The sequence below is a fragment of the Pan troglodytes genome, chromosome 1, assembly GCF_028858775.2.
Source record: "Pan troglodytes isolate AG18354 chromosome 1, NHGRI_mPanTro3-v2.0_pri, whole genome shotgun sequence".
Classification (NCBI taxonomy): Eukaryota; Metazoa; Chordata; class Mammalia; order Primates; family Hominidae; genus Pan; species Pan troglodytes.
The window spans coordinates 195245462-195259486 of NC_072398.2; the positions used below are offsets into that span (position 1 = coordinate 195245462).

Sequence of the window (14025 nt, forward strand, 5' to 3'; positions counted from 1 at the left end):
TACTTAGAGTAGTCAAATGCATAGAGACAGAAGGTAGAATGGTGGTTGCCAGAGACTGAGGTTATAAGGAAATGGAGAGTGTAATGGGTATAGAGTTTTAGTTTTGCAAGCTGAAAAGAGTTCTGGAGATTGCTTAACAATATGAATGTACTTAACACTATAGAACTATAGAAAGATCGTTAAAAAGGCAAATTTTATATTATGTGTATTTTACCACAATTGAAAATTTAAAAAATTTTCTTCCTGTTTATTGAAGAGATTATTGGTGATAATAAAAGTTTTAAATTTGGCTGGGCGAGGTGGCTCATACCTATAATCCCAGTACTTTGGGAGCCCAAGGTGAGCAGATTGCTGGGCAACATGGTGAAATCTGTCTCTACAAAAATACAAAAATTAGCTGAACATGGTGGCTTGTATCTCTAGTCCCAGCTACTCAGGAGGCTGATGTGGGAGGATCACTTGAGCCCTGGAGGTGGAGGTTACAGTGAGCTGAGATGGTGCCACTGTATTCCAGGTGGTGTAAGAGACCAAGACTGTCTCAGAGAAAAAAAAAAAATTAACACACACAAAATTTTTTTAAAATTCCTAACTTGGCTGACTACTTGTAGTTTGCTTTCAACAACTTATTTATTGATTCATTGATTTACATTTTAGGGAAGAGGAAGACGAGGAGGAGGAATTTGGAGACTTTCGGCTTGTTTCAAATGATGAGTTTGATAGTGATGAGGTGAGTATGAAGGGAACAAAGTAATCATAACTGAGCTCCATGTATTGCTGCCCTCAAGTGTTTTTTTTCCCTCAGTTCTTGAGAATTCTAAGTTTGGCATCTTATCAGAAACAATTTCCTAGAATGAGGTATTTGGGCAGATGTTTATAAATCCTTTTTTCATTGAGGACGCATTTTATTCTGCTTAATTTGGATATGATGCTGATTTTGTAGGATGAACACAGTGACTCTGGTAATGATCTGGCACTGGAAGACCATGAAGATGATGATGAAGAAGAACTCCTGAAGCGATCTGAGAAGTTGAAAAGGCAAATGTACGTGTTATTAATATGTCCATTCCTTCAGGTGTATTTAAAATTTGGTCACTAGGCCAGGTACGGTGGCTTGCGCCTGTAATCCCAGCATTTTGGGAGGCTGAAGCAGGCGGATCACCTGAGATCAGGAGTTCAAGACCAGCCTGGTCTTGGTGACACAGGTCAAGAGATCGAGACCATCCTGACAAACATGGTGAAACCCTGTCTCTACTAAAAAATATAAAAATTAGCCAGATGTGATGGCGGGTGCCTGTAGTCCCAGCTACTCAGGAAGCTGAGGCAGGGAGAATCGCTTGCACCCAGGAGGTGGAGGTTGCAGTGAGCCGAGATCGCACCACTGCATTTCAGCCTGGGTGACAGAGCGAGACTCTGTCTCAAAAAAAAAAAAAAAAAAAAAAATTGATCACTTAATATGTCCTGTGTGCTAATAACTGTGCTTTACAGGCATTAACATATTATCTTATGCCAGGCACAGTGGCTCACGCCTGTAATCCCAGCACTTTGGGAGGTCAAGGCAGGCATATTACTTGAGGTCAGGAGTTTGAGACCAGTGTGATCAACATGGTGAAACCTTCTCTACTAAAAATACAAAATACAAAATAAAATACAAAAATTAGCCAGGCATGGTTCTGGGCGCCTGTAGTGCCAACTACTTGGGAGGCTGAGGCAGGAGAATTGCTTGAATCTGGGAGGCGGAGGTTGCAGTGAGCCAAGATTGCCCCATTGCACTCCAGCCTGGGTGATAGAGCAAGACTCCATCTCAAAAAAAAAAAATTATCTTATGAGTGGGTACTATTATTCTCCTCATTTTACAGTTGAAGGAACTGAGCCTCAGAAAGATTAAATTTACCCAAGATCACATAGCTAGAAGGCAGCAGAGCCTGGATTCAACTTAGATTAGGTGAAATCTCCCCTAACAGTCAGTTAATAGTTTGCCACTTTTTAACTTAAATCCTCCTGCCTCAGCTTCCCAAGTAGCTGAGACAACAGGCATGTGCCACCACACCTGGCTAATTCTTTCTATTTTTTGTAGAGATGGGGCCTTGCTTTGTTCCCAGGCTGGTCTTAAACTCTTGGCCTCAAGTGATCCTCCTGCCTCTGCTTCCCAAAGTCTGGGATTACAGGCATGAGCCACCATGCCCAGCTTTTTTTTTTTTTTTTTTTGAGACAGAGTCTCGCTCTGTCGCCAGGCTGGAGAGCAGTGGCATGATCTCGGCTCACTGCAACCTCCACCTCCCGGGTTCAAAGCGATTCTCCTGCTTCAGCCTCCCGAGTAGCTGGGAATATAGGCACGTGCCACCACACCCAGCTAATTTTTGTATATTTAGTAGAGACGGGGTTTCACCATGTTGGTCAGGATGGTCTCGATCTCTTGACCTCACGATCCACCCGCCTTGGCCTTCCAACGTGCTGGGATTATAGGTGTGAGCCACCCCACCCGGCCGGCCCAACTCATTTTTTTGATATGTTGTTCTGGTCATGAAAGTAAAATATTTATTTTAGGATATTTAAAAGAATACAAACCGGGTGCAGTGGCCCACGCCTATAATCTCAGCACTTTGGGAAGCTGAGGCGGGTGGATCACCTGAGGTCAGGAGTTCGAGACCAGCCTGGCCAACATGGCGAGACCCTGTCTCTACTAAAAATACAAAATTAGCCAAGCGTGATGGCCAGTGCCTGTAATCCCAGCTACTCAGGAGGCAAAGCTGGAGAATCGCTTGAGCCGGGAGGTGGAGGGTGCAGTGAGCTGAGATTGTGCCACTGCATTCCAGCCTGGGCGACGAGAGAAACTCCATTCCCCCCTACCCCCGCAAAAAAAGAATACAGAAAGATATAAATAAAAACTTATCCATGTCCACCATCCAGGATATAAATGAAAGTTAGTTCCCCTTAATCTTTTTTATGCATATATTTTTATATAGTTGAGATTTGTACAATCTTTCTATATGTATAATTTGCATCTTTTTTTTTCTACTTAGCATATCCAGAAACACTTTCCTATGATGTTAAAAAAAAAAGGTTTTATAAAGATAATTCTAATAGGTATTTAATATTATATTGTATGTGAATGATTTGGAATTCACATATAGGACATCATATTGATCCCTATTAGATTTATATGGTTGCTTTTATCCCATCATTTCATTCTATTAAGATTCACTTTGGGTTCTAATTTATCACCTATCAAATTAACTCTCATACAGCTTTAGGTTATCCATAGATTTTTCTAAGGTAGTGGTTCTTATCTGCAGAGCTCTTTGTTCAAATAAAATCTTTTAAAGAATGACAGATAAAAGTTGAACTGTTCAAAGATGGTAAGTGGGAAGTTTGGGAAACTTAGTGACTAGTGGCCCCTGAAGGAATTTTCCAGGAACCCTAGGATTTAGAACAACTTAGCTTTAAGAAAATACAGTATAGGCTGGGCGTGGTGGCTCATGCCTGTAATCCCAGCACTTTGGGAGGCTGAGATGGACAGATCACCTGAGGTCAGGAGTTCAAGACCACCCTGGCCAACATGGTGAAACCCTGTCTCTACTAAAAAAACAAAAATTAGCCAGGCATGGTGGCACGCACCTGTAATCCCAGCTACTCGGGAGGTTGAGGCATGAGAATCACTTGAACCCAGGAGGTGGAGGTTGCAGTGAGCCGAGATGGCATCTCTGCACTCCAGCCTAGGCGACAGAGCGACATTTCATCTCAAAAAAAAAAGAAAAGAAAATACAGTGTAGGTCTTCGATAAAAATCAGTTTTCAGAAAGCCACCAAACTTCTGCCATTTTGGACCACATGGGACCAAGATGACTTTGAATCCAGGGTGACACCAGATTTATTCTCCGGGGGAGCCGAAGTCAGAAGAAGTAACTAGTAGTCGTTTTGATTACCAGGAGCTCTGAGCCTTAGTCTTCCTTCTGATGTGGGGGTCAAGATTTGTTAGGCTGTAAGAAGATCCCAGTTTATTACCTTTCTACACCACACCATCTCTAGTTTGTCTCTTAAAGCTGGTGTGCTCAAATGCAAAATGAAATAGTTTGAACCTTCCAGCAGGTATTCTAATACATGTAGAAGAGATTAAGAGTTTTCTGGCTTTCAAATCACCCAATCTAAGTTGAATCCAGGCTCTGCTACCTTCTAGCTATGTGACCTTGGGTAAATGTAATCTTTCTGAGGCTCAATTCCCTCAACTGTAAAATGAAGAGAATAATAGTACCCATTCCTATGATAATATGTTAATGCCTGTAAAGCACAGTTATTAGCACACAAGACATATTAAGTGATCAACTTTTAAATACAGATGCTCCACATCTTACAATGGGACTATATCCTGATCAATCCATCATAAGTTGAAAATGCACTTTCATATTATCCAGATATAACTCCATCGTAAATCGAGAAGCATACTAAGTGCGTATCACATTCATGTCATCGTAAAGTTGAAAAATCATTAAGTCAAACCATCAAAAGTGGAGACTATTACAAAAAAATTTAAATATTATCAAATATATTATGTTTATTATTATTAGAAGTGACTCTGTTCTGCTTTTCTTTGCTTCCATATTCTGTGAGTATATTCATTGTTGCATTTTCTAATCCTCAAAATTCTTCCTAGGAGGTTGAGGAAATACCTGGAGGATGAGGCAGAGGTGTCAGGAAGTGATGTGGGAAGCGAAGATGAGTATGATGGGGAAGAAATTGATGAATATGAAGAGGACGTAATTGATGAAGTACTTCCTTCTGATGAGGAACTGCAGAGTCAAATCAAGAAAATACACATGTCAGTATCCCAACAAGCCCTTCTGAGTAATAGGGTACATCTTAAGACAAGCCCTATAACCAGCCAGAATGGTCCTTGTTTTGAACACCTTATTTCTCCTGTTGCAGGAAAACTATGTTGGATGATGATAAGCGACAGCTACGTTTATACCAAGAGAGGTACCTTGCTGATGGGGATCTGCACAGCGATGGTCCTGGGCGAATGAGGAAGTTTCGATGGAAAAACATAGGTATCTTGGTTGTTGTCTTTAAAAGCAATCAGTTACGGGCTGAGCGCAGTGGCTCACGCCTGTAATCCCAACACTTTGGGAGGCAGAGGCAGGTGGATCACAAGGTCAGGAGTTCAAGACCAGCCTGAACAACATGGTGAAACCCCGTCCCTACTAAAAGTTCAAAAATTAGCCGGCTGTGATGACACGCGCCTGTAATCCCAGCTACTCAGGAGGCTGAGGCAGGAGAATTGCGTGAACCCGGGAGACGGAGGTTGCAGTGAGCAGAGATCACGCCATTGCACTCCAGCCTGGGCGACAGAGCGAGACTCCATCTCAAAAAAAAAAAGCAAACAGTTACAATGCATATTTGTCAAGTTTCAGATGGCAAATGGCAAGCAAAACTATAACAGGCTATGTGAAGACCTAGTTGTAACTGTTTTCTGTTAGTGGATGGGAAAAGTTTACATCATTATATAGTAAATGATAAGGGTTTATTTTTTGTCTGTCCAAGCACCCTCTCCTGTGAGGACTGCCGAATGCTGATTACCTTCACTCTTTGTTTAGATGATGCTTCCCAGATGGACTTGTTCCACAGAGACTCTGATGATGATCAGACCGAAGAACAGCTTGATGAGTCAGAAGCCAGGTGGAGGAAGGAGCGAATTGAACGAGAGCAGTGGCTTCGGGACATGGTAGGAGTTCACCTACTCTGACCCTAGTTTATGAGACTGTCCCTTAGCTTGTCATGATAGTTTCAAAATCTTAGCTTGTCATGATAGTTTCAAAATCTTAGGCAACATATTGCTATCTCTTTTAATCTTTGAGCTATCTTTTGTGTTTTGAGAAGGCTATACCATAGACAGTTCTCTTCATGTTTAAGATTAATTTTTTTTTTGTCTAAAGCAACAAAGGCTGCAAAAAGGAAAACAAATACCCCAGGAACTCTAGTTTCACAATCCAGGCCATGCTAACTATTTAGGAAGGCTATAGACTTTTAATGCTGTATATATATATATATATATATATATTTTTTTTTTTTTCAGGCACAGCAGGGGAAAATTACAGCTGAAGAAGAAGAAGAAATTGGGGAGGACAGTCAGTTTATGATACTGGCCAAGAAAGTTACAGCCAAAGCACTGCAGAAGAATGGTGAGCTCTTGTTTCTCCTTAGGGTCTAGCCCCCTGGATTGTTAGTGGTAGAGCTTTGGAGGTGACTCTAACCTTCAGGAGCTGTTGCAACTTAATCATAAGCTTGTGTCTAATACTGTCTTAAAGAGGCTTCACAGAGGTGGTGGGAGACAGTGTACTTAGATCTTAGACTATTGGGCAGTAGAGACTGTATTCATGAGTATATGTGGCTGGTATTACTTTATGTTCTAAGGCTCAGAGTAGTTAATTCTGGCTTTCTCTAGTTGCCCAGGATTGTATACCTAAGTGTTAGAGGTAGGATTTGAATCCAGGAATATTTAACTCCAGAAATGAAGCTCTTCACTATTCCCTACACTGACCACTTCTGTTTTTCTTAAATGATTACTGTTCAACTTAGTTGTGTCTCTTCTTGGAGCCAATTATTATAGTTTCAAAGTCACCATTATATAGAACAGAGTTCCCATGGCTTTAGCATATTGATTTAGTTACAAGATTTCTTAGCTTGTTTAGATTTAAAAGTAATTCTAATCAGCTTTTCCCAGAATAGGCCTCTCTGTCTTTTCTTTCCAGCCAGTCGCCCTATGGTTATTCAGGAATCAAAGTCTTTGCTCAGAAATCCTTTTGAAGCCATCAGACCAGGAAGTGCTCAACAGGTTGGTTGGGAACCTTGTTAATCTGACATCATAGTCTACAGGTTATAAAGGCCCAGGTCCAGCTTAGAGAATAGTCTCTGTCATTAGAGGAAGGAGGTGGCTGCAGGGAAAAAGTTAATGTCAAAGGAGTCTGCTATTTCTTTTCTATTTGAATAGGGTAGGCATATGTACCCTCAATATCTAGGGGGAAGCAGGGAGGGAAGGACTTTTCATTCTTTAGTTGGCACTTGGGATTTGATACCAGATGACTCTTCTTTCCTCAGGTGAAGACAGGCTCACTGCTAAACCAGCCCAAAGCTGTGCTTCAGAAACTGGCTGCTCTCTCTGACCGTAACCCCAGTGCTCCTCGAAATTCAAGAAACTTTGTCTTTCATACACTTTCTCCTGTCAAGGCTGAGGCGGCAAAGGAATCGTCTAAGTCTCAGGTATGGAATTTGAGAACTAATATGGTGGCTTCCCAAACCAGAATTTATTCATTTATTTAAATTTAAAAACAAAAATTCTGGCTTAACCTCTATGCTGCAATGTTGAAATGTTGCACTCCCCGATAAGGTACAAGAGAATTGCTACCCCAGTAGGTAATCAACTTTTAAACTTGCCGAGAAAGTTTATCTTTCTTTCTTTTTTTCTGTTGTTAATCATCCACAATTTATGAGTTGCTTGAGAGCTAATTGAAGGTAAATACTTGTATGAAGGTCTTTAGCTGGCCCTGACTCCCTCTCTGCTCTCTAGGTGAAGAAAAGGGGTCCATCTTTCATGACTTCTCCTTCACCTAAGCACCTCAAAACAGATGATAGCACTTCAGGATTGACGCGAAGCATCTTCAAATATTTGGAGAGCTAACACCATCAAAGGTGCCAAAATCTACATTGAGACTGCTTTGAGAAGTTTCTAGCACTGAAAGTTGGAATTGACACTCCAGCCAATGATCCTTCCTTCTTTCATAATCAATGCAATAAGATTGCAGACAGAAATTCCAGTGATTTCTACTGCACAGCTCTGGACATCTCTTTTCCTAGTATTATTCCCTGAATTGGCCACTGATTTCAATTCTGCAGTATTTACAACATCAACAACTCATGGAATACTTGGGTGAGGTTTCCTTTTTTTTTTTTTTTTTTTTTAAGATGGAGTCTCACTCTGTTGCCCAGCTTGGAGTGCAGTGGCGTGATCTCGGCTCACCACAATCTCTGCCTCCCAGGTTCAAGCGATTCTCCTCCTTCAGCCTCCCGAGTAGCTGGGATTACAGGCATGTGCCAATACGCCCAGCTAATTTTTGTATTTTTAGTAGAGACGGGGTTTCACCATGTTGGCCAGGCTGGTCTTGAACTCCTGACCTCAAATGATCCATCCACCTCGGCCCCACAAAGTGCTGGTCACATGCATGAGTCACTGCACCTGGCCTTGGGTTAGGTTTCACTTCCTCCATTAGACATTTGACATTTTATCATAGCAGCTTTCTGGGTTAATATCTCTTTGTGATTGATAGAAGTGGTTGGAAGAGGAAGAGTAGGGAAAAGTGTGACATTACAGATTAAACAGTGAAAATCAGTACCATAATGACTCCTTTACACCCATGAGATACGTACCATGATGACCGGGGCTCGGTGAAAGAAAGATACCTTTTTTTTTTTTTTGAGATAGTCTCACATTGTTGCCCAGTCTGGAGTGCAGTGGTGCAATCTCGGCTCATGGCAACCTCTGCCTCCCGGGTTCAAGTGATTCTCCTGTCTCAGCCTCCCAAGTAGCTGGGACTACAGGTGCATGCCACCACACCTGGCTAATTTTTGTATTTTTAGTGGAGACAGGGAGTCACCATGTTGGCCAGGCTGGTCTCGATCTCCTGACCTCAAGTGATCCAGCTGCCTCAGCCTCCCAAAGTGCTGAGATTACAGGCGTGAGCCACTGTGCCCAGCCAAAAGAACGATTTCTTAGATGGAGGACCTAGGAACCAACAGATGGGCTGCTGTATTACTCTTACCCCTTTCATTTTCCTGTATGCTTCTTCCCAAGGCAGCATCAAATTTTGAATTAATTTTTGCTGCTTAATAAGGACTTAAACTGGTACCCAAGTCAGAAAGACTGTGCCTCTAATTTTCTGGGGCTTGGGGATGAAGATAAAGTGTTACACCCAGTGTTTGTCCACCATAGTCTGTGGGGCAGAGAGACCCTTCCTGGGACTGAATTCTCAATTTGAAGCACTGTTGTTCAAAGATCTCCCTTCTGGGTCTGACAAGAAGAAACATAACCCTTATTTATTGCATTCTCCTGGCTTACATACATTGCCCTCACTAATCAATGGACATTTCAGCATTTCATTACTAATTTTGAGAGAAGACCACCATGGAATTTAATTAAAATATTATTGAAGAGAATTGCCATCATTCTCCATTTTCCCTGAACTACCACAAGCTTCTCAGAATTTTAGACAAATGTTTTTCCCCTCAGAACTGAGCATCAGTGCTGCTTTGGAAAAACATTCCATGTGAATACTGTGGTTTCAGTGTCAGGACCTGGACTTGGGCAGTTGGAAGAGAGTGTGCCAGTTTTTTATTGGGAGATGGGAACACCAATTTAATTGATGCAATTAGGTTGTAGGTTTTTTACAGTTTTTCTTTTCTTTTTTTTTTTTTTTTTTTTTGAGACATAGGCTGGCTCTGTCACCTAGGCTGGAATACAATGGCACGATCTCGGCTTATTGCACCCTTCGCCTCCCAGGTTCAAGCAATTCTGCCTTGGCCTCCCAAATAGCAGGGATTACAGGCAGCTGCCACCATGCCCAGCTAATTTTTTGTATTTTTATTAGAGATGAGGTTTCGCCATGTTGGCCAGGCTGGTCTTGAACTCCTGACCTGAGGTAATCCACCCGTCTCGGCCTCCCAAAGTGCTGGGATTATAGGCATGAGCCACCGCACCCGGCCGGTTTTCTACAGTTTTCTAATACTCAAGATGTTGACTTTGACAATACTTATGTTTGTATACTTGTAATCTTATAATGGGGAAAATGTGTATAAAGATGTTTTAATATGTATGTAGTTTTTCAATAAATCTTAATGCCTTGAAGGGAAGATTTGCTGTCCAGCTTGAATGCTCATTCATAGGTCAGTACCTGTCTAACCTTGAGGAGCATTTCATTTTCAGGTTATCTCCATCCCAGGGAAACCCTCTGGGTCTAAACTGAGAGGCTGCTGCAATTGTCCCCTCACTGGCTTCTCAGTCCTAGTGAATTGATCAAGTTAACTTACCAAGTGGTTTGGGTTCAGCTCAGGTGAAGAGGATAATTGAGTTTACATAAATAGTACTTTCTATTATAGCTCTTTGTTTAAAAAACTTATTTTTTAGAGACAGTCTCATTCTGTTGCCCAGGTTAGAGTGCAGTGGCACAATCATAGCTCACTGTACCCTTGAACTCCTGGGCTTCAGCATCCTCCTTCCTCAACCTTTGGAATAGCTGGGCCACATTACAGGCATATGCCACCATGCCCAGCTAATTATTTTATTTTAGTAGAGACAGGGTCTTGCTGTGTTGCCCCAGCTGATCTTGAACTCCTGGCCTCAAGTAATCCTCCCACCTTGGCCTCCCAAAATGCTGGGGTCACAGGCTCAGCCACCATGCCCAGCCTGTTACAGCTTTGATTGGCCTTTCTCTTTAGCTAAGTTTGTATGTACTTCATTTTATCCATGGGTTCAAGATACATGTTTTTGCCTCTTTCTTTGAACTCTCTAAACAGTTCCCAAGGCAAAGTAGCCCTTGCTGGGCAAAAGAGAACTGAGCAGGAAGGCTAGATATTTCTTCCCTCTTGTTTCCCTACATGTCTTTTGAGGAGAGATAGAAAAGACAATTGGAATTGACAACTGAGGATAAGAAAATTCAGCCAGGTCCGGTGGCTCACGCCAGCACTTTAGGAGACTGAGGTGGGTGCATTGCTTGAACTCAGGAGTTCGAGACCAGCCTGGGAAACATGGTGAAATCCCAACTCTAAAAAAAAAAAAAAAGAAAATTAGTGCCTGAGAAATCCAGGGAGAAAATGGTTTCTGGGCTGGGCGTGGTGGCTTATGCCTGTAATCTCAGCACTTTGGGAGGCTGAGGCAGCTGGATCACCTAAGGTCAGGAGTTGGAGACCAGACTGACCAACAAGGTGAAACCCCGTCTCTACTAAAAATACAAAAATTAGCCAGGCGTGGTGGTGGCAGGTGCCTGTAGTCCCAGCTACTTGGGAGGCTGAGACAAGAGAATTGCTTGAACCTGGGAGGCAGAGGTTGCAGTGAGCTGAGATCACGCCACTGCTCTCCAGCATGGGCGACAGAGTGAGACTCCCTCTCAAAAAAAAAAAGAAAGAAAGAAAATGGTTTCTGATTGAGGCTCCTGGGAGAAAGCACTCTTTGGAGAAAGAAAACTTGAGTCAAACTCTGGGTTACTTTTCCTTATGCCAGGATGGCTGCTATAAAGTAAGCTAAGCCTTGATCTTGGTAACAGGATTGACATGGACAGTTTCGATCTGACCCATATGCCCTTTGCCCAAAGCACTGAGCCAGCAGCATCAGCTATGTTTTAATGAAATTGAAGCCCCAGGACCTGCCACTATGGCTCTGAGGAGGACTCAGCTTCACTAGCTTGGAAATTACATATTTGGAGGGATGAGAGCCCATGAGTGTGGGAGATAGGGTAGGCTCAGTGTCAGTGTTTTTGTTTCTTCCTTGTTCCATACACTTGAGTAGGGATACATGGTATTAACCTCTTTAAACAGGTCTCTAATTTCATCTCATTAATTCACAGTTGCACAGCCATACTAGGGTCTCTTCTATAAACCATAAGATTTTATTCACCAAAGCTCTAGAGACAAGGTACTCAGATCTCTGTGGCATCCCTCATTTTCTCAACTGCTTCTCTACAAACTTCTCCTCACTTTGAGAGTTTCTAATGCTCAGGCTGGAAGACTTTTTAGGGGGTGTTTTTGGTTTTTATCTCCTAGGGTTATGTCTAATCACTCTTGTGGCATCCTGTCCTGGGATTTGTGCTCCTAAGGATAGAGGAGAGTATTTCTGGGAGGAGTGTTCCCATGATACTATTTGATTATGTCATCCTTGAGATGGTATTGTATCTTCTACCCTTATATCCTACTCATCGCCTGGCACACAGCTTGGAATGTAGTGGTACCTACCACAGTTTGAATAAATAACACTACACCTTTCAGAGCCTCTGTTTATAAAATGAGGATACTAAGTCATGGCTGTCTCAGAGTTGCTGGGGGGCTTCAGTTGGAAAATGTATGTCAGTGCATTATGTCAAGTGCCACTCTGTAAGCATAAGAAATTGCCAGTAGCTCCCAGAAAAAAGAAATTCACCTCCTTTGAGAATGAAAGAAATTACCAGTATCACAATTATATCATATATTGTAGGCCACTTCTGAAAGGCCCATTGTTTCTCAAATATCTCAAACTTAAAATGAAAATGTGATTTTCTCTAAAAACCTGCTCTTCCTCCTGTATTTGCCATTTCAGTAAAAGGTACCTCCATATATCCAGTCACTCAGACTGGAAATCTGAAGAGCATTCTTGACCTGTTCTTTAATCCTGTAATCAGACAATTTCCAAGTTCTGTTATTTCTACTTCCAAATTGCATCTTGAATCAGCTCATTTCTTCCAGCTCTATGGCCAGCCCCCTGGTCCAAGATTCCACAATTTCTTTCTAGGGTCCTACCGTAGCCTCCTGGCCCCCCCACTTCTGTTTTTGCTTCCCTTTCATCCAATCTGCACAGCAGCCAGAGGCGACCTTTATGTAAATATACTTTGGAGGATGACACTTCCCTACTTAAAATCTTTTAATGTCTTTCGCTGCACTCAAAGTTCAAACTTCTCATGGCCGATGCATGACATAGCTCTGCCTCCCAACCTCCTGTCTACTCTTCTTTCTCATGACATGCAGCCTCAGGAGCATCTAAAGTGTCCTCTTTCCCTGGAATGCCCTCCCCTACACCCATCCTCCTTCTTTGTCTGACTAATGCATAATTCTCAAGGTGTTAGCTTAAGCCTAATTTCCTCAGAGAAGCCTTCTCTGACCATTAACACCCCTTTCTTTTTTCTTTCTTTCTTTTTTTTTTGAGACGGAGTCTCGCCCTGTCGCCTAGGCTGGAATGCAGTGGTACGATCTCGGCTCACTGCAACCTCCGCCTCCCGGGTTCAGGCGATTCTCCTGCCCCAGCCTCCCAAGTAGCTGGGATTACAGGCATGCGCCACTACACCCAGCTAATTTTTGTATTTTTAGTAGAGACGCGGTTTCACTATGTTGGTCAGGCTGGTCTCGAACTCTTGACCTCGTGATCCGCCCGCCTTGGCCTCCCAAAGTGCTGGGATTACAGGCATGAGCCACCAAGTCCAGCCTAACACCCCTTTCTTAATTAGGTTACCTTTGTATAAGTTTCCTATTCTTTTTTTTTTGAGATGGATTCTCGCTCTGTCGCCCGGGCTGGAGTGAATGCAGTAGCACGATCTCGGCTCACTGCAAACTTTGTCTCCCCCGTTCAAGCAATTCTGCCTCAGCCTCCCAAGGGGCTGGGGTTACAGGCACGCACCATCACACCTGGCTAATTTTTGTATTTTTGATAGAGACAGGGAAGGAGTTAGCTTAAGCCTAACTTCTTCAGAGAAGCCTTCTCTGACCATTACCACCCCTTTCTTAATTAGGTTACCTCTGTTTGAGTTTCCTATTCTTTTTTTTTTTTTTTTAATATGGATTCTCACTCTGTCACCCAGGCTGGAGTGCAGTGACGTGATCTTGGCTCACTGCAACCTCGGCCTCCCGGGCAATCAATTCTCCTGCCTCAGCCTCCCAAGTAGCTGGGGTTACAGGTGCGCACCACCACATCTGGCTAATTTTTGTGTTTTTAGTGCCCAGCTAATTTTTGTATTTTTAGTAGAGACGGGCTTTCACCATGTTGGCCAGGCTGATCTCGAACTCCTGACCTCAAGTGATCCAGCTACCTCAGGCTCCCAAAGTGCTGGGATTATAGGCATGAGCCACCACACCCAGCCTTAGGTTTCCTGTTCTTTTGGGTCTATCATCATGATGTGTTACCTTAATGTTTGTTGAGGCTTGCTTTCCCTACTAGACTGTAAGTGCTGTGAAAACAGACCATATCTGTTTTGTTGAAAAATGTATGCTTTGGGTAGCACCATGCCTGGCACATAAAATAATTCAA

At 42.7% G+C, this 14025-nt stretch overlaps 1 protein-coding gene across 13 annotated transcripts in view; it reads left to right on the forward strand.

The window, feature by feature from the left end:
• The window catches only part of CLSPN (claspin), an 82706-nt gene that overhangs the window by 58046 nt on the left and 10635 nt on the right, over positions 1–14025 (forward strand). For 9 of the 13 annotated variants that reach the window (XM_016959056.3, XM_016959054.4, XM_016959030.4 and 6 more), the window contains 8 exons: positions 655–727; positions 941–1041; positions 4648–4812; positions 4920–5041; positions 5588–5715; positions 6067–6172; positions 6743–6825; positions 7089–7250. In XM_016959056.3, the coding sequence (XP_016814545.1) occupies positions 655–727; positions 941–1041; positions 4648–4812; positions 4920–5041; positions 5588–5715; positions 6067–6172; positions 6743–6825; positions 7089–7250 (940 nt within the window). Of the gene's footprint in view, positions 1–654; positions 728–940; positions 1042–4647; positions 4813–4919; positions 5042–5587; positions 5716–6066; positions 6173–6742; positions 6826–7088; positions 7251–7557; positions 9894–14025 lie in introns of those variants that run through there. The other 4 variants (XM_016959042.4, XM_513311.8, XM_063782797.1 and 1 more) reach the window with 2 other exon arrangements.